At 33.8% G+C, this 21,049-nt stretch overlaps 1 protein-coding gene across 1 annotated transcript in view; it reads right to left on the reverse strand.

Annotated features, from left to right (window-relative positions):
* The window catches only part of NDST4 (N-deacetylase and N-sulfotransferase 4), a 245,096-nt gene that overhangs the window by 25,649 nt on the left and 198,398 nt on the right, over positions 1 to 21,049 (reverse strand). The window contains exon 6 of the mRNA XM_063108440.1: positions 10,040 to 10,222. Coding sequence (XP_062964510.1) covers positions 10,040 to 10,222 — 183 coding nt within the window. The remainder of the gene's footprint in view (positions 1 to 10,039; positions 10,223 to 21,049) is intronic.

Here is a 21,049-nt window from a genome sequence, read left to right on the forward strand (position 1 = left end):
ATACATTGGGGAAAAGAGAGACATTTCAATAAGTGGTGCTGGGCAAACTGGATATCCATATGCAGAAGAATGAAACTAGACCCATACCTCTCACCATATACCAAAATCAACTCAAAATGGATTAAAGAATTAAATATACATACAAAACTATAGAACTTCTAAAAGAAAACATAGGGAAAACACTTCAGGTAGTAAGACTGGGCAAAGACTTTATGCATAAGACCCCAAAAGCATAGACAACAAAAAGAAAAATAAACAAATGGGATTATATTAAACTGCAAAGTTTCTGCACAGCAAAAGAAACAATTAACCAGAGTGAAAAGACAATCTACAGAGTGGGAGAAAATATTTGCAAACTATGCATCTGAAAATGGGTTAATTTCCAGAATATATAAGGAACTCAAACAATTTAACAGTAAAAATCCAAATAATCTGATTAAAAAAATGGGCAAAGGAACCAAATAGTCATTTCTCAAAGGAAGACATAGGAATGGCCAACAGACACATGAAAAAATGCTCAACATCACTCAGCATCCAGGAAATACAAATCAATACCACATTGAAATATCTCACTCCAGTTAGACTGGCTATAATCAAAAAGATAGAGAATAACAAATGCTGGTGAGGATGCAGAAAAAGAGGAACCTTCCTACACTTTTGCTGGCATAGCCCAGTCATTAAGAGCATGAGCTCAGGAGGGAGACAGCCTATGCCTTAAACAATTTTACTAAATTCTCTGGACCTGTTTCCTTATCTATGAATTATGATAGTTTCCACCTATATGGCTGCTGAGAGCATTAAATAAGATAATATATTAAAATTATTAAATCATGCCATATATGAAAGTGTTTGCTATTTGATTCCACACTGGCCCTTTCTTTCCCTCTGTCCAGATTAGTTAGGCAATTGGAGCAAGAGAAAAACTAATCCTACTGATGGATTGGTTTGTTACAGGTGTCCGTCTTGAGTGCAGACTTCTTGGTCCACTATCAAAACGCACAGCACCTACAACGGCTGCCCCTGCACAGGAGAAGTTTCACCTCACACAGTCAGATGACTAGACTTCTGGAATATGTGAGTTACTTTGAAGAGAATTAGCTTAGAGTTTCTGCAGCAGACTTGAGGATATAGACTGCCCTACCAGATAACCCAAAGACCCTGTATAACCATAATTCAACTCATTTCTGGATACGCTTGCTGCCTGGCTCCTGAAACTCATCCAATCTATAGTCTCAGCACTTCTTACCATTAGGCCTCAACTCAGATATCCCCCCATGCAAGTGGCCTTCCCTGATGACCACAGCCAAAGCTTCTCCCACTTCTTTCTCTCTATGACAGCTTCCTGTCATAATTGCTTCATTACATTTCAGTACCTGAAATTATTTTATTCATGTGTGTAATATGTTTATAGTAATTTTAAATTATAAATATATAGTATAGTTAGAACTTATTATAATTCTATCTCAACTAGGATGTAAGCTCTCTGAGGATGAGGCCTCTGCCTTTGTTATAATCTAATACATAAATGGTGCTAAATAAATATGAACTGAATGACTGAGTGACTGACTTAGGAGAGGCACAGTACACATTTAGTAACAGGCATAGACAGATTTTGATATATGTTTGAAAACAAACATAATATGAACTGTGTAGACACTTAGCATTCAAAACTCCCACAAAAAACATTCAAAGTCCCCAATGCTGTCTTTCCTGGTGTCGCCAGAAGCCAGTTCTTGCTATTTACTCACACCGTCACTTTAGAATTTAAACACTGTTTTCCTCATGTTATCATATGCTTTATTTGTACAGAACTTTGCTCCTCAACTGCGTTTTAGATATTAAGCAATAGGAGGGCTGTTCCCATAACTTGTACTTACTGAATTTCCCCACACATAACCCAACAAACAGCAAATCTCAGACTAGGTGTTCAGTTCATTTGTTCAAATGAAGGTTTCTTTCTGCTTAGCAAAGGTAGAAGAGCAAATGGATTGATTACCCAGTGACACTGTTAAAAGTCAAAGTCTTATTTGTGCGATCTTTCTTGGTTCTATGTATTCAACTAGGCCACTTATCTTCTTTATTGCACCGCACATGTCTTTCTCATTCTAACTTCTGCTTGCAAAACTGGTGAATTAAAATGTTCATAGAAATAGGCAGATTCAATATAAGACTTAAAAAGAGCTTTCTTTGTTTCTAATGCACAGAACATGGATAAACATGCTTGTTTTGGTAGATAATGACACTAGATATATCTAGTTGTACCTTCCCAGGAAGTTATAATGATAGGAGTAATAAAATCAAATTTTATCAAATAAAATTATCTGGATGCTAAGATGTTACAGTACTTGCTGTCCCAAATGTTTTTATTACTAACAATTCAATTTACCTTACTTCAGCTTTTCCTGTAGGTCTCTTGCAGTAGGTGGCATTTGTATTCTTTCATCCTGGCAGATTGTCTTTCTTTGTAACTGCACTCTTACTTTACATTATGCTATTTTAGGGCTTTTTAGATGCTCATATTTCTGCTTTCACCTCTTTTCCCGGTGTATTTCTTCTTTTGACTGTTAACCACAACTTTATTAACAGGGTATTTGCATTTCCTATTTTATATTATGGAAATGTTTGTTTAGACTATTTCTACTCTTTCTTTATATTGTCTGAATATTTGAATACCAACAAACATAATATCCAACTTTTATTGATTATTTTCTATCTTCCAGGCACTTGCCTGATGTATATTATTTGTAATCCTCAAAGCAACCTGGCAATACAGATATTATTAGTCCTTTATTATAGGTAAGGAAGCCGAGATTCAAGGTGTTTTATTTAGGTCTTGCTGAAGGTCATACAGCAAGTAAGTTTCAGATTTGAAATCCAAAGCCGGTATTGTCTCTGCAGTTAAAATTGTGTGTGTGTGTGTGTGTGTGTGTGTGTGTGTGTGTGTGTGTGTGTATGTGTGAAGTTTTGGCAATGATTGTGAAGTTTAAAGGGTCTTCTTAAGAATAAGATAAGCATTTTCTTATACTTTCATACTTTGTTCTACTGCTACTGTTTTAATTTTAACAGTCAGAAAATTACAAAGCAATCATATCCTTTTTCTTTCTTCAATATGATTGTCCCCTGCATAAATGAAGCTGCAATAAACAGTAATTTACTGTTTTAAGTATCTAAGACTATAGTTTAAACTTTTAAAAAAATCAGTTAAAATTGCTTTAGACAGCTTATAGTTACAGTGTCATTCTAGTGAAAATGCATGTAACTCAGCTCTCACATAGGTAAAGGTAATGCAGGTGGTTTTTGTTCATGAATAGACATAAATAAGGTGACAGGAGACTCCCTGAAACAATGGACAAGACTTAGAGTAGTAATCCTGATGAAATTATGTTACTTAGAAGGGTATGAGCACCCAGATTTTTTTCCCCTCCAAATAAGTAAAATTTTCAAATTTGCAATCATGCTAAAAACATGGATTTTTAAAAAAATCATACCACTTACCTTATTTTGAAGTCCATATTTTTCAGAACACATGAAAATAAGTTTTATTTCATTAGATCTCATTATTCCATGCCTGCCTTGCCTTTTTGCTACTAAAAACTGCTTTGCTCATCACTTCTCTACATCCTTCACTGACAAGGTCACTGTGAATTATTGATTCAAGATTGATTATCTCCTTTCTGCTCATGTGCCTGTTGCAGAGAAGTAGGGCATATCTAGACCTTAATAGTTGAAACTTTAAAAAGTGCTCGTGGTTGAAGGATTATTTTCTTGACTACAAACATTTCAGAGGTTATTGGTTTCCTTTTCATTCCCCCTCTGCTTGCCTTCTGCTGTTTTGACCTCCCTGCTTCGGGAGGAATGCTTATATAAAAGGCATTTTAAAAATTACTCTTTTCCCTCCCTATCTATGTTGTTTTAAAATTTCTTCTGTTTATTAAGGTATGCCTTGTACGTGTCCACAAAAGTCCTTTTCCAAGTCTGTGCTGTACAGTCTGATGACTTTCAATTTTTACCTTTCGGTGTTATTTAAATCTAATACAGTCCACGTGTACTGGTGAGGAACTTTAATAGGGTTGGGATGTTTACTCTCAATACTTCAACCAGCAAATCCTTATGGAAAAACTCTGAAACAGACACCATCTTTACCAAGACTGAGACTCTCTTTGTGCTCCATGACAAACCTATACAGTCCCCCAACTTCTCGGGAGAGCCTGTTTTTTTTTTTTTTTTTTTTTTTTTTAGTGCATTGATCCATAATGAATGCTCTCTCCACAGAACTCCTGTAGCACTTAATTGTCTGATGATTTCTCAAACTTTTCTACTAAAGTACCCCGAATAACAGAGGAGTACAAATGTCAAGCTCTGGACGTCGGATGGGAAGCAGCCCGTGGTTCTGTATGGGTCTGGGGTGATAGCTTCAAAAGTGTTGTTTTAAGCACAAAGTATCTCTAATTCATCTGAAACATCTGTGCATTCTTCACCATATTATACTCACTTTTACTTAATTAAACAAATACTATTCGTACTTTCCTATGAAATATTCTCGTAGTAAAATTGACTCCAGGAGAAGGTGGCATGTTTCTCTGAAGCTCTATCTTTAAATAGATGACTGTACACTTCTGCATAGCACTATATATTATTATTTGTGTTTTTATGAATATCCTGGTGGGGAATAGATAGCCAACTCAATTTTCAAAACAGTATTTTTAAATTCATTGGTCTAATATAGTATAACTCACTCACGGTATGACAATTAAAGTTTTCATATAATTTTGGAAAAAATTCAGCTACTTTTTTTGTTATATTTTGATTAGGTGGTCAAATATGTTTTTGTAGTGATTTTAATTCAGAAAGTAAATATGAAAGTATCATAACTTTATTTTACTTAGGAAGGTATCTGCAAGTAGTGTTTTCATGACTGAACCTCAATAAGTGGTTCATATGGGGAATTTGACACTTGACAAGAACATATTTGCAACTGATTGATGGAAAAAGGAAGATCCAAGACCTGTCACCATTTTTGGATGTCAGAATATCTGACAGCCTTGTATAATCAAAACTGTGAAGTGCTTCATTGTAAATAAAATAATTAATATCACGAGGAATTTTTTTTCATATGGAGGAAGGGTCATTCCTGAAAGGTTTAAATAATATACTATTGCTGAGTTAGGAAGATAAATTTAACATGATAATATATAAATTTAAATTCTGATAAGGAAAAACTATACAAGATAATAATAGTCTGTCTTCTACTCTGTCATTCCCGAAGTGATAAAAACTCTACTGGCTATTTCACTGGAAAGGCTAAAAGGTGAATGAATGAAAGTGAAAAATGCAATTATAGAATACCTGTTTCTTCAGCTGTGGGGTAGTTATTCACTGATCATTCTTTCCTTATTCTCGGTCTTACCCACAAACACGTTCTATCACTCCTTTCTTGAAGGTCTTACTCTACACATTATAAAGCAATTCAGGGCTTCCCTCTGTCACTGGTAGGTTACTGTCCTAACTTCACCTCCTCCCTGTTCTTACCTGTCCTGAAACAAAGCCTTCTGGTGTTATCTTTACTGATCAACATTTTATCACCTTATTCTCATCTTCAGAACCTACAGCTAGCTGCTCCTCTATTGTCTATCAAATCCAAATTGCACTGTCAGCTTTCGAAGCTTTTCCCACTGATTAGTACCTGCTCCTCAAGGTATTTCCCATAACATCCTTACTATTACCTAAGAAACAAGTGTGTTACTTTCACTGTTCTTTGTACACACATACCTCTGCTTTTGCTTATTCTGACATGACAGTTTAATGTCAGAGGCTATTGTACTATGCTAGGTTCTAGGTTACAAATATGAAGAAACATAGACTTACTCCTTAAAATTTGCATGAGCTGGTGTATATTGCAGGCACAAGTGCCTGAAATACTGTGTGGTAAGTGCAATAACAGAATTATACATAAGTTCTGGAATGGTAAAAAATAAGAATAAATATTAAAACAAATTTATAACATGATTTTGTTAACAAGGAGCTTTTGTGGTTTGTAAGTTTCATGCAGGTAAATACCTTTCTTTTGATTATGTAGGTACTTCAAAAGTATAAATTGAATAAATTCACACTGAACACACCATCAGATTCATCTGAAGTAAGTAAGGAGTTATACCTGAAATTTTACTCTGCAGAGAGTCAATGATAGAAGTAGATTTGTTATTCTAAGTATTAAACCACCGTCTTGTTATGGTTGAAATTGCCCTGGAGTAGAAACAAGAAAACCTGGGCTTTGTCTTAGCCCTGACTTGTCTTTAATAAGCCAAATGCCTTAGAACAGGGCATTTCACTTCACCAGGTGTCATCCATTTTCTCTCTAAAATGAATAGGTTGGGCTAGATGTCCCTAACTTCTTATTTGTTCTTGCAATGTATAATTCTCTGTCTGCATTCCTTCATCCCTTTAATAGAAACATCATAATAGAACCTAAAAGTATGCCACAAAACCTTGTGACTTGTTTATGTCACAGACATTCAAATCTTATTTCTAAACTGGGGTGACATGCTTTGACAGCTAGACTCAACAAAGGTGCCACCACCTAAGGTTAGCACACTGTAATTTATTTTCCCATTTCTTTAACCCTGGAAACACTGGCCTGGAAAGAGAGAAACTGCCGCTGTTTGAGCACTTCCCTGGAATCCACATCATGCTTGGCATGTTTGTTGATAGTGAAACTCTGGAGTGACTGAGTGAAGATTGAGACTGAACTAACCTGACAGCTTGAGAGCTTAAAAGCATCGATTAGTGAATGTGCAAAAATGTGACCTTCCAACTGCCTCCATGTTGTGGTTTTGGTTTCTATGATGAAAGTTAAAAAGAAGAAGAAGAAAAAAGAAAAGAAACCTATTCTTCTTTTATACTTTGCAGTGATTATTCTACCAAAACAATATGGGGACATAAATTAATAAATATCTGTGAGTATATTTTTGAGAGTCTTATACATCAGGAACTAAACTAACAAAGATACAGTATAATAATGGCATTCCATGTGTCCTCAGCATATACTCCCATATTAATTAGCTTTGGAAAAATCAACTTCCAAGGAGATAGGAGCACAAACACATTTTGCGCTGTATTTATTATGCTGCCCATTGGCAGATATTCATATTGCACATTTTAATTAGGTGACAAAGCAGCTTCACATATATGGTAGTTTGTGCTAATGAAAATTTACATAAGGAATGAAAGGAAATTAAATAGATGCGAAGATTATCATTTTGCACTTTTTCTTTCTATTTGTGGTAATAAAAAAGTGTGAATTGAAAATCTAAAGAAAAATAGCAGTTGACTTGCTTTTAAAAGAAGAATACACTAAATAAGTCATACTCATACAAATACAAAAAGGTACCCTAACATTTCATTTTGACAGTATACAACAGTGACAGAAACACGTAATACTTATCTATCTTAACTCTCTAGGGTTGTCATGAATGGGCTATAAAATGTTTACCGATTAATGCTGGTTACGCTTATATGTTTTTTGAAGAACTAAACACTAAATATTAATATTCTATAAAGGAAAAGATGACAATACTTAACAGCTTTTTTTGTTTGCTATTTTTGATATAAATATGAAACAAGAGGTAACTTCCAAGGAAGAGAACTCAGAAAGTATTATGCACTTTATCTTTACCACTTGCAATTCCTTGGACATGGTTTATGATTGGCAAAGTTTACCAGACTAATAGCAATGAGCCAAGTGTTCTCAAAATCTCAGGTACCTGGATAATCACCTTTGAGTTAACTCTTCTCTTTTCTATTCCTTTTTCTCCTTAAATGTATTTGAGAATATTTGACACTTTAGTTAATGGAAAATGTTTGCAACTTCATTTTTCAGTCAACTAAACCATATAAATAATACATTTCACATGACAGCAAAGGGAGTCTTTCAGTAAAAAACGTTTACTCTTGAGTGTTACTTAAATGCTCTTAAAATAAGCTACGCTTTGATAATGTGTATACAAATTTCTGAACTTGTATAAATAACAAAAAAATTTTGTGAACTCTATGATGCCTTTTCTGATTCTTTTATTAAGAACTTCCTAGGAATTTACCTCTATAATGTTATTCAAAATTAAAATTGTCAACATTTGCAAATGTTTCAGGTGTGTACGTGTATTTCTCATGTCTTCATAAATTCTAAAGAGTAATCTCATTTTCTATTTAATATTTTAATTTATACTCTCAACCAGCACAATATTTTATATTTGACAAACATTCAATCAATGTTTAGAGTCATCATGTTGATCAAATCATTTGGAGCTGGCATATATATCTTTGGGTATATTTACTCTGTAAAAGATTAACAGTGTCACTGATATCCAAAGAATATCGAGAAATACAATTATTTAATTTAAAAAGCTCAAACAACATCAAGAAATACAATCGACCATTTTTTAACAAATTTTTTTTCTCTAAAGGAAAAGAAAGAGAGCTTGGGCTCATTGACTGATTCTTCGCATGTCAGCTATCTGAAATCTTTGTTAATTTGGTGGCTTTTTATTGTTACTATAATGTAAATACAGACATCTCACATATAAACAAGTGGGAGAAAATAATTGATTTACTCTCAGTGATTTATCAGTTTTATAAAAGTATGTGAACTCTTTTGAGTAACCACCATTTACGGGACACAATGCTTTGCCTCTATGTAATTCAATGTCTATTTGGTGTCACTCTCTATACTCATAATAAGTGTATTTCTATTTATCTGTTTATGTAACTTATGCACCAAACATGTAGTTGGTCAAGCAACTTATTGGAAGGGTAAAATAATCAGAATGTCATTCAATGTAAACACAAATGGTTAAAAAAAACACAAATAAATAAATCATGTGAATAAGTGAGACTTACTGTAGCAGTCAGTTTTAAATGGTGGATTGTATTTCTTGATATTGTTTGGATATTAGTGACACTGTTATTCTTTTACAGAGTAAATATACTCAAAGATATATATGCCACATTTTGAAACATATGAGAGTGAATAAAGAATAAGGAGAAATCCCTTCACTGGTTTTGAGAGAAAATATTGTATTTTATTTTTAGTTTTTGCACGTCCTAGAGCAGCTAGCCCTTGCTTTATATGTAACAGATGCTCAATAACCATGTGTTGGATGAACTCCTGACTGTGTAGACATGGAAGGCATGTAATATGATTTATGGAATAAAGAGAAACAGTCTTGAGGAGAAGAAGAGAGGATGGTAAGAAATCTGTTTCACAATGATTTCTCATTAATGATGATGCTACTTCTCTACCGACTGCCTAGCAGGGGACCATCTGATCTGCTCTCTGCAGCCAACTTATTGATTGCTTGGGTCGATGTAATCTGATGGATGCATAAAGAACCAAGAAAGTGGGAGGCAGCATCTTCCTAGAAAACTGCTAAGAAGCAGATAGTTTACATTTGGTGCATTCAGGCAGAGTGGCCCCACGTGAAGTTGAATTATTAGTAAAAGCTATCCTAAAACTGACATTTCTCTCTTTTATCCATAGGTGTAATCTTATGGAAAGATTAGTTAGATTTAAAGAAAAGTGAAGTTATACTAAAGAGACACTAAATCTATATGGGCACAAGGTAAAAATTGCTTTTTCTTTTTTATACACACTGTATTGTACTTATACACATCAGGGTCTAGTTATAAGGTATTAGATTAAGTGGCTCTTCATTTTTATCTCTCCAGATATCCAATTCCTAACCATTTTGCTCACACTACACGCAAGTAAAAATGATTAACTTGAGAAAGACACCAACAATAAAAAATATCCTCAATGCAAAATTTCCGAACCTACCAACCAAACAAAAACTCTGAAAAATAAACAAAAAGTCAAACAATTTATAAAACAAAGTATTGTTAAAGAAAAGAATGAAATTACTGGTTAAAAAGTCAGTTGGTGTTAAATTCCAGTTTTAATATGTCCAGCAAAGTACCTAACACAAATTAGACACGCACAAATTACTAGTTTTTTCCTTCCATCCCAGCAGGGAATGTTAAATGTTACCTGCCAGAGAGGGTCTTTCTGCTCAGGGAAGAGCTCAAAGTACTTGCGGGCCAGTTGCACTGGAGGAAGGGTTTGCAATTTCAGGTTGGTCCAGCTCTGCACAAAGTTGGCCAAATTCACAAAGGTATATAATCCAAGGCGGTCATTCCCATAGTTTGACAAATGGGTCATGAAAATGCTGATCTGAAAGATAAATAAAAATGACCACAAGATATCATATGTTTAAGCTCAAAAGAGGCAGTACAAGCTCCACGTAGCACCTCACCTAATCTTGGGATTTTATGGAAAGAACAGTTATCTTTTTAAGTGGAAAGCCACACTTTTAACACTTTAACTCACTCTTAAAATTAAAATTGAAATTGAGATTGGCATCCTGTCATTGTTCATCAGAGGTACAGCGTTACTTTTCATATCAGTTTTTTCTCTGTTGTGGAACCAATATATCATCAAGTCCCCAAACGTAGTAACTCCCAGACTAGTGTTAAACCAAACTTAGATCAGTTCTAAAATTAAACAATTGTTCCACATCTTTTCTGGATATGTATGCAGTTGAAATGGAATTAGATTCAAGATGTATTTCTTTGTGGTCTGATGAAGAATTTTTACTGCAATAAACTGTTAATGTTTGCACAAAATCAGAGCATTTAGCCAAACACTCTTCTATACTGATTAATCCTTTTACAACTTTTTATATCTCAATATTAGCTCTAAAATAGCATGGCATTTCAGTGTTGTTCTTTGGTGGATAGGAGACTAAGGAAAAGAGAACTCCACATTGCTCTTGAAAGAACAACCAAAAAATTAAATATGATTACAGACATCATCTGATATACAAGTTCATCAGGTACTGCAACAGGAGTTAAAAAACACTAAACAAAGGAGAAATTGCATAGTCTTTATCTAAATTGCAGAGATTATTTAGGCAACTCATAAAAAAAAAAGCTCAACATTTTCTACCAAAAATAATATTTGGTATTTATTTCTCAATCTCGTATTATTTTCAGATGTATTTTAAAAATTCATTTTACTACTTGCTATATAGATCTATAAATATTTCACATCAACCCGTGTTATAATGAAGTACTTTATTAACTTTGTTAGAAAAGTAAGAGTAATATAATGCTACAAATAGTAATAAAACAATCTGAAATTGAATAGAAAAAAAATGTAGAAGAAAAGCCAAGTGTCTCATGGCTAATGTTTTGTATGGATGCTCACCGACTCTTTGTTAAGTGTTTATGTTATTTGGTGTGTGTTTTTGGGTTATTTGGACATAAAGGTGGTTTTCAGTAACTTTTTAAATATCATTTTCATTGCATCCTGGTTTGAATATTAGCCATGCAGTAAAGGTTATGCTGCTAACCTTCAGTTCCCAAGATGTAATACATTACTGGATAACTGTAAATGACCAAAGAAAGGACTTTATCTTAAAAATAACAGAAGCAGTACCTTGTACCAAAATTTAAAAAACAATATCGTGGCAGGGCATTATAAATTGAAGATATGAGGTTCACTGTTTGAATGCTATTTATATTTTGGAAAATATATTCTCTTTCTATGTATAGAATTTCCATGTACAGAATACTAAAAAGAATTCTCTGAGGAAAATTTATTAAAATTACCAGAGTTACTCCTCATCATTGGTTGAGTGTGAGAGCTTGGCCCATTGTGCTTAATGTCCCTAATTACATAAAATAATACCTAAAAATTATACAGTGTTTACTATGTACTAGACATGATTCTAATCCCTTTACATATATAATTAAATCTTCACAACCCTCTTACAAGGTTTGTACTGTTACTGTCCCCTTTTACAGATGAAGAAACTAAGACACAGAGCAGTTTAGTAACATCTATTCAGTGGCAGAACAGGGATTCAAACCAAGGAGGTCAGATTCCCAATTCCCAATTCTGACACATGATATGATGTACCTGACACCTTCATCCCCACATTTTTATCTATTGAGTTTGACTTCCATCGTGTTTTTCCTTTCGTCTTTTTTTTTTTCTTTAAAGAGGATTAACATTTCTATAGAAGACAGCTGAAAAACTATAATTATCTTGGCAGCTTAAAGCTTTAAAGCTTTTCTTTTTCATTGTAAATAGGAATGACAAAAGATAAATTATTTTTAGGATCTTAAATGAAAACTTTTAAGACAATGAATTATATTATTTGAAATATTACTGATGTGCTGAAATTTATCTCTGAAGACAATATAATCCCTATAATATTTCTTGTCCATTTTTTTTTCTGTTGGACTGTATGCAAAGATTTTTATTTTATAGGTCAAAAAAGAGAAAGACTATTTTGAAGAATATTCTTTACATAGCTTATTTAAATAGAAATTTAAATTAAAACCCACAAATGTTAGTTGATACAATGCTGTTACTTGAGCTTCATATGGAATCATTTGAACAAGCTCAGGGTATACATGTCACTGCCAATGTTACATTGACAAATCTTTTGCTCTTCAGCTCTTTTATTTCAAATAGGAAGTGCCCTCTTGGCAGGACTTAATTACAGAGTTTCTAGAACAAAACATGGTATCAGTAGTTGATGATGATAGAATTGCGATTGTTGTCATGAGGACTTCTTTATAATCACCATGAGATGATATGCATGTGATCCCAACAAGTATGTATTTATCTCATGTCACTACTATAATTAAGAAATAAGACAGTATAAGTAGTATGCTTCAGGATAATTACAGTTTCCCAGGACAGAAATTATTATTAAAAACAGGAAGAAATAATAATAATATCCTAGAAATCTACCACCTGCCCTCTAGTGTTATTTTAAGATGGAATTTTAAGGCACCTGTGAGAGTCTGAAGTCTGACAAAATCATAAATAAAAACACTACTTTGAAAGTATTATAAAGATTATTTTTATATCATGGGCAGATGTATATTATCATTTCATTAGGGAATTAACATGTTGCATTTAAAAGATTTTTTGCAGCAGACTAGTCATTTTTCCAGAATTTCCTTAGGATAATAAGCCTTGTTTTATGAAGGAAATACAACATTGAATACAGGACAAATGGAAATCTGTCTTTGGAAGAAAGCAGAGTGTGGAGATGTTGTGTGGTTCTAAGCCGAGGCATGCTGCTGCATTTAAATTTCCCTTTGCTGAGAATAAAAATAAGCACCCCAGTCATGATGGTTACAATCACTGTTGTATGGGGCAGCATGTGCACACGCCTTACTGCTTAGAAACAAATTAGTGCTGGTATATGGTCAATTGACTGCACTTTAAGAAAAACAATTCTGCAAGCACAGCTTAACTGTGCATATCTGGCCTTCTAAAAGCACCTATTGTGCAGACAGAGCATTTTAGTTTTAGTATTTCTGGACAAATGGCTTGTTTAAAAAAAACCTATTTCAGAGAGTGTAGGGAGAAAAAGACAAATTAAGAATGGGTGTGGTTTGAGGAATAAATAAGGAAAGTCAAAAGATATTGCAGTATAAGAGAGCAGCAAATAATTAATTTTTCACAGACTGACAATATATTGCTGCTATTTTTTATCAGCACCACGCTCTAACCAACTGAGCTAACCAGCCAGCCCTATTGCTACTATTTTTTACACGACAGCATATGTTCCTCTGCTTATCCTGTCCCTTTATTTATTTATTTTGCTTTTTCTTTTCTTATTATATATAAAGAATACTCTTGTTGAGTACTCCCCAAAGTATCATCTGGAGAAAACATGGATGCACTCCATGGGTGTAAATTGTTTATATATGCAACTCACTGTACCTTGAAATAATGCTGCTCAGAGATATGCATTGATTCAGACAAGCAGAGCTTTATCTTTCAAACGACAAAGACAGGCAAGGACATCTTGTTCAATGGATGCGTTTAAGAATAAGATATCAAGTGCTAATATCAGTAGGACAACTGCAGCAGGCTTTCCAGAGGGGTCACCGAGGTCTGGGTACTGTTGCTTTTGCCATCAGGCTCGCCTCTGGGCCGCCTTGATCTTGTCTTTGGCCCTTGTACATATGCTTCTTCCTCAGCTCTCAAGGCTCCCAACTCCATTATAATTAAACATAAAACAAGTTGAAATTTTTTCTTTTATCTGTTGTATAAATTTAAAAGCAAGCTTCTAGGCACTCTCATAGTCTAATTATTCATTAAAACATACAATTTTTCATTAACCCAACTGCTGGACAAAATATGCATATGCAAAATTTGGGGAAGATATTACCTGTGGAATAAATCCATTTAACGGTGCATCTACAGTCTAAAGAATAAGGATGTTTTAAATATAGCAATGTGTAAATCTTGATAACAAGGGATTGGGTAAATACAATTGAACTTTATGGATAATCCTTAACTCTGGGTAAAAGCACCATTGTAATGACAAGCGGGATAGTAGTAAATAAATGTGGGTGAGTGACTATCACCTGAGTCTTTAATTGCAAGTTATACAACTAATTGTTTCTGATGACATTTTATTTTTGCTTCTCTTATGGAACTATAAATGTCCAATATATGGGAAGAAGGAAAGAATAAAGGGAAGAATAAAAAAAAATAAAGGGGCCTAATTTTATCCATAAAATGAAACATCAACACTCTCTAGATTGAGTTAAAATATTTTCACTGACAATCCCAGAATAGTTTCCTTGTTCTACTGCTTGTATGACAAATACACTGCCATTGTAAATAGAATGGTTGTGAATATCAAAAGCCATCATATATTATAGAGTATCTTAAACTGGAAATTAAAATCATTTTTAGAGCATACATTTTTAGTTAACGTACTCAATAAATATTTGGATATTTAGCTCTGTTCCTTATAGTGCCTTTAAAAATCATATAATTCACAGAGTAGTCAGACATGTTTCATAGGAAAAAAACACAGTAACAAATATAGAAAGAAAGAATAGCTTTGCAGAGTAAGAAGAGTTGTGCCCCATTTTAAGGCTGCTTGCTCTGTGCTCAGGCCACACCACGGTATTTTTCAAGATAAGCATTAAATATTAGCAGTCAGTTTCCATTTTTGCCTCTGTGGCTCTGACAGTGTGCACCTTTTCAGAATGAGTCCATTGTGTTTAAAAATATGTCCATTAGTTTGTTAAATTATTGATTAGGCTTTTAGTTCTCATAAAATGTGAAGATAGATGGAAAATAAGGGAAGGCATCCCTGATGGCCCATCTTATGGGCTTTGGCATTGCATTCATATTTTACTATAAAAGGTAGTCTTGTGTTTTTATTTTATTCTGCACATAGGCTGGGACCACACAAGAGAAACTGAGTCAGACTTTGCTTCACATTATCAATTCGAATGTGAATAAGTCATCTTGATTTAAACACACATGTCATAACTGTTGGTTATTAATTACAGGCAACCCAACTATGCCAACACCTCTTCAGTCTTGGGCAACTAATAACTTGGCAAATGCTTACATCTATGTTCTTAGATGCCGTAAGTAAGGAAATTTGCCCAAACTTAATATATTATTCTTCCACTCAATTAAATACTGTCATTATCTTGGAATCTACTCTTCGATATTCCATTTTGTTTTTCAGATATGAAACATATTGGCATGGTTGGTTAATGGTTTATCTTTCCTTAACACATTATGCTATTGAATTATAATGTTAATTTACTTATATAATTTTACAAATGGTTTCAGGAACTGTCTGAAAAACTATCCTATTTTAAAGAAAGAGGAAATGAGGATCAAGGGGTTCATGTGACCTATCTGAGGTCACATAGGGAATCCCAGCAAACCCAGAGTTCAAAGTAGTCAACAAGTGTGTCGTGCACTTAAAAATTTGTTAAGAGGGTAGATCTTATGTTAAGAATTCTTACCACAATAAAATAATATAAAATAAAATAATAAAATAAAATTTTTAAAGAAAGAGCATGTGAGTCCAGAATCAGTACTCTTCCATACATCATGGTTCTGCCAGAACTTTGGTGACAAGTTTGTCAAACTTTCTTCTCCTTTTTTCTTTCTCTTTTTATATCATTTCAATTAGCTGATAGATTTTCAATTAACCTGGTTATTTTATTTGTAATAATCCTATATTGAAACTAACAACATTTCATTATAAACTTTTACTAGAATTGGTGTCATGTACAATCATTTACGTTTTTAATTTTTTTGGAAATGGGGGAAATAAAAATTATTTCAATATCCATATCTATACAAACACATACATTTTAGCTGATTACTTACTACAATCATTTCAAGATAATGAATACTGAAGGGACATTATTACTTCAGTTGAGACGATTTTACTTCTCTTGCAGCACTAAAAAGGGATGCCAAATTTTCCATGATGAAATACAATAACACGAGCATTATAGAAATAGAAAGTAACTCCAATCTTCCAGTCTCGAAGAACCACATTTCATTGATTTAGACAGACCTTTTAAGATGTATTCCTCTATGAGTCATTCTTAGGAAGAGGAAGGAAGGAAGGATGGAAGGAAGGAAAGAAAGAAGAAGGAAGAAAGAGAAGAAAATAATAGCTCCAAAATGAAACTCATCTCAGCATCTGGAGGTCAGTTGGCCAGGAAAAAAGTAGGCTGCTAAGAATGATTTAGTAGATATCTTTAAATCTCCTCTCAGAATAAATTCCAACTATTGATCTTCCTACTCAGGCTAGTTCACTAAGCAGAAGGGCTCTTTTGCTCCATGTGACATTCAGTGGGTTTTTTCATATATGATGCATGTCGACACAAGCATTTATAATTAATCACTATTCCTAGTTGGTGTTTTAACACACTATACCCTTGACTGTTAAAAGGAAGGCTTTTGGGGAGTGCATGAAAAAAACTAAATCTTTGGTTTTAGTTTGGAGCGGGTTTAATGAATAAAATAATGGTAGATAAAGAGTTTGAAAAAATCAAGAGATAGTGATTAAAGTATCCCAGAAATCTTTATTTCGTCAGCCTGAAAATACAGAAAAATGACTTTGAGTTTCTGTAATAATTCATATAGTTTTGGTTTGCACACAATGAGACAATACACACCTGAAATGTGGAATCGGAATGTCTGTGTTTGAGGACTTACTCTGCATTACCTGCCGTATCAATTAATTTCTCTAAATCTCAGACTTCTCTGCTGTTAAGTAAAGACAATAACTTAGTTTACAGGTTTGTTGTGATACTTAAATGACTTGCGTTATGCCAAAACATTCTGTAAAATGAAAAACATTGTACAAAAGTTATCATTATATATATTCAATTAAAATACATCTAGAATAGATAACATATCAAATATAATTTAAATTGTTTGATTTATATCTTAGAGATCCTAATATCTTTTGTAAGCCAAGTCAGTGTGTTTTTGCTCCACTGAAATCATCAATATATGCCATGGCTTATGATAATTAATATAATTTCTTGTTGAACCAGAAAATGTTGGATATGTGTATATCAGAGTGAAAATGATTGTTTGATATCTAATATATGAAGCTCTTATGTAGTCTTCATGTTCTTTCTCCTTTTTAAGTTTTATCTTATTTTTAATTGACAAATTATAATTGTATTTATTTATGGGGTACAATGGGATGTTTTGTTATGTATATATATACATTGTGGAATGATCAAATCAAACTACTTAGCATATCCATCACCTCAAATACCTATCATTTCTTTGTGATGAGAACATCTAAAATCCTCTCTTGTAGCTGTTTTGAAATATACAATATATTATTATTACCTATAGTCACTGTGGTGTGCAATAGAACACCAGAACTTAATCCTAATAAATGCAGGTTTTATCCATCAGAATCACCTCTGACGGCCGCAGTTAAAAATCAATATAGGAGGAGATTGTTAAATGAAATCCTTTGTTTCGTTTTAAAAAGTGCAATAAGTAGATTTTAGAAGCAGCCACTACTCAAGGGTAGTGTGACGAGCTGTTGTTGTGCTTTGCCCCACACTATGCACTTAAATCAAAGTGCACTCCAGACTTCTCCCCAGCCCCTTGCCCTTCAGGGCACTCACCACCTGACACATTATGTACAGTATTTGTCTGATTACGTATTGTCTGTTCCCTCACTCCCACATTAGAATGTAAGCTCCTTGAAAACAGGGACTTTGCTGCTGTTCTTCACTTCTGTATCCTCAATGCCTGGCACATAATACATGTACAACAAATATTTATTGAATGAATAAGTTAATCCTTGGTAACATACACTTTTTTGCCAGTAGAAAAGGTGGAGTAACATAATTGCTTTCCAATGATTCCCCAAATTCTAGAGACATGAGAAGAAAAACAAAACACTCTATCTTAAAACCCTGAAAACAGCTGGCTTTTAACAGGATATGACGAATTGCTAAATTACAATTTTTGGTGTGTATTTTCCATTTCCATTATCAGACTAAATGCAACAGAAGTTCCATTCTGCATCTGCATGTGATTATTTACCAGCGTCCCAGTTTTTCAGTCATAATATTTGGTTAGTGAATTATTAACAAATCAGAACTGTTTTGATTCAAGACAGACTAGAGTGTAAACACTGATCTTCTCGAATGGAGAAGCTGGGCAGTGACTTCATGAAAGCAGTAGTAAAAAGGGCAGCTGTTCTAACAGAGAACAGAAGGCTTCTGCTATATTTCAGTGAGCAGGAGCTTTATTCTCCATTTTCCTTGTAAATTAATAGAGGCTTAGGTCATTAAAAGGCAACACATGCTCACAACCATATTGCTATTGCATATATTTGCGTTTTGCTTTACTTTAGTAGGCAAGTCAGAACTGGGATTTTAGATGTCACGGTCATTGCCTTTAGAATACCCTAATTTGAACAAAGATTGCCCAGTTTTATGCAATGGGAGACAACCAAAGTTGCTTTCCACCTGAGTTACTCAGGATCACTCTCTTTTTAAGAGATCAAATCTCTTTTTCAACCATGTTGCAATGATGCCACATAAAAGTCATTGAAGTGCAAATGCATAACCCCAGAAATAATCATGGGCAGTTCAGCCACTGGATGGAGAAAAGATGTTCATTAGTGATCAGTGTAAGCTTCACTGACAGCCTCAAATAGAATTCAACAGTTTTCAGTGAAAAAAAATGTCATCTTTATTACAATCAACCAACTGATGCATATTTATTAAATACTTATAAGTGCCTCACAGTCTATTAAGAACTGGACAGATAATTGTGAATAAATTTTGCATGGCTTTTGCCTAAAAACGCTTAAGGTCAAATGGGGATATAGGAAAGAAAACAGCACATTATAATACATGTGAAATGGAAATTTCGTCGCTCTATGATACCACACAGGTGCTGGGTACAGTGTGCTGATCTAAGACTTGCAGAAGCCTTCTTGAAAAAAGAGACATTAGAACTGAGATACGAAGGTGAATAGTGACATTTGAGGTGAGAGAATGGATTGTAGTAGGGGTGGGTGACATGAGTGCTGAGGATATGTGTTAGGGAGAATTTCATATGTGAAAGGCAATTGGTAACAGAGTGCATTCTAGAAACTAAAAGTTGTACAATGTGGTCTAGGCAAGGGGATGAAGTAGCAGGAAAAAGAGGCCAGTTCTTACGGATTTTTAGAAATTCTTGAGGGGTTTGAACTTTAATCCTAAGAGCATTAAATGATTACAAGTAGGGAGGGAACATAGTCAGATATGCATTTTATATATAAATATATCCTGCTTGCCTTATGAAGGAGATGGAAGACTGGAGGTTGGGAGTCATTTAGAAGGCTGTTGTAGACATATGATTAACAGGTGATGATTACCTGAACAGTGGCAGTGGGAAAGGAAAGAGATTAAACAGATTCAAATGTGTTAAAATATTGAATCTCTAATCATCCGTGTTTGATTAAATGTCAGGGGTGAAAAAAAAAAAAAAAGGAACAGAGATGAAACTCAGGTTTCTGGCTTATGAACTGGATGGGTACTGAGGTAATTTCCCCCAAATAGAGAACAATGGAGGTATGGACTGAATAAAACATTGAGAGACACAAAGAACTTTACGCCAGTGGCTATAAGGAATTAGACAAAGAGCTAACAAGGAAAGCACAGAAGCACACTGGCTACTCTGAGTGTAGGGGTAAACCCATAGAAATCTGCACGGACTTTCATCTGTATGCTATTCTCCAGCACTGCACCACTTAGAAGCCAGCTACAGGTCTGAAGGGAGCAGACAGTTGAATTCTTCTGAAATTGGGGATTTGCTAAATGAATGGAATGGAAAAAAAGTGGCATAGGGAACGTCTTAGTAATGATTGGAAGACAGAGATTCAAATTATCTCCCGATGTGTTTTCCGCAAATAAGTAACATTTTCAATTTTCTAAAATATATTTCAAAAATATTTAAAACAACTCACTTTATGGCTAAAGGTTCACCATATTAAAGCATATGCTTACTTATTGAAGTGCACGTTTTAAAGTTTAAGTTCTTCCTAACACAAACAACTGTTTTCTTTCACTGAAATAATCATTTTTAACGGGAGCAGACTGATTAAATTTGTTCTCAATGCATAAAATTTATTTTACCTTAGTGGCTATTTCAAGTTCATCTTTTTAATGATTCTATTAGTATATCTTATAATGCAGGTATGTATACATGTACATGCAATAGTACATATATTTATATGTCATTTGTTAAGAAATCACTATAGTGAGGATACATTGCTCAAAAAGACTGGTAAAAATAAAAGATGCAAACTTTTTATTTGGTCTATCTTTTTCTCCTTTTAATTTTTAGAAAAATTGAATATATTTTCTTTAATGATGTTGAAAATAAACTATATTTATTTCCATCATGTAACAAATAAAAATAATAATAAAATAAAGTTTAAGTTCTACCAAGGAGTATTGGGAAGCATTGCCAATTACTCAGACATTTCCTAACTCTACAGAACTCACACACCTTCCACCTGTCCAAATGTCAAGGGAGTATTATGATAAGTGACAACAATGTAGGGAGTGATATGCAGGTGTTCTTTTATGAGAAGAACAAACGAATAAAAATTTTCTTACACATGCTAACTCTTGTCTCTCTCCTACTTTTGGAGCATGTTTTGGA

The sequence above is a fragment of the Cynocephalus volans genome, chromosome 9 (assembly GCF_027409185.1).
Source record: "Cynocephalus volans isolate mCynVol1 chromosome 9, mCynVol1.pri, whole genome shotgun sequence".
NCBI lineage: Eukaryota > Metazoa > Chordata > Mammalia > Dermoptera > Cynocephalidae > Cynocephalus > Cynocephalus volans.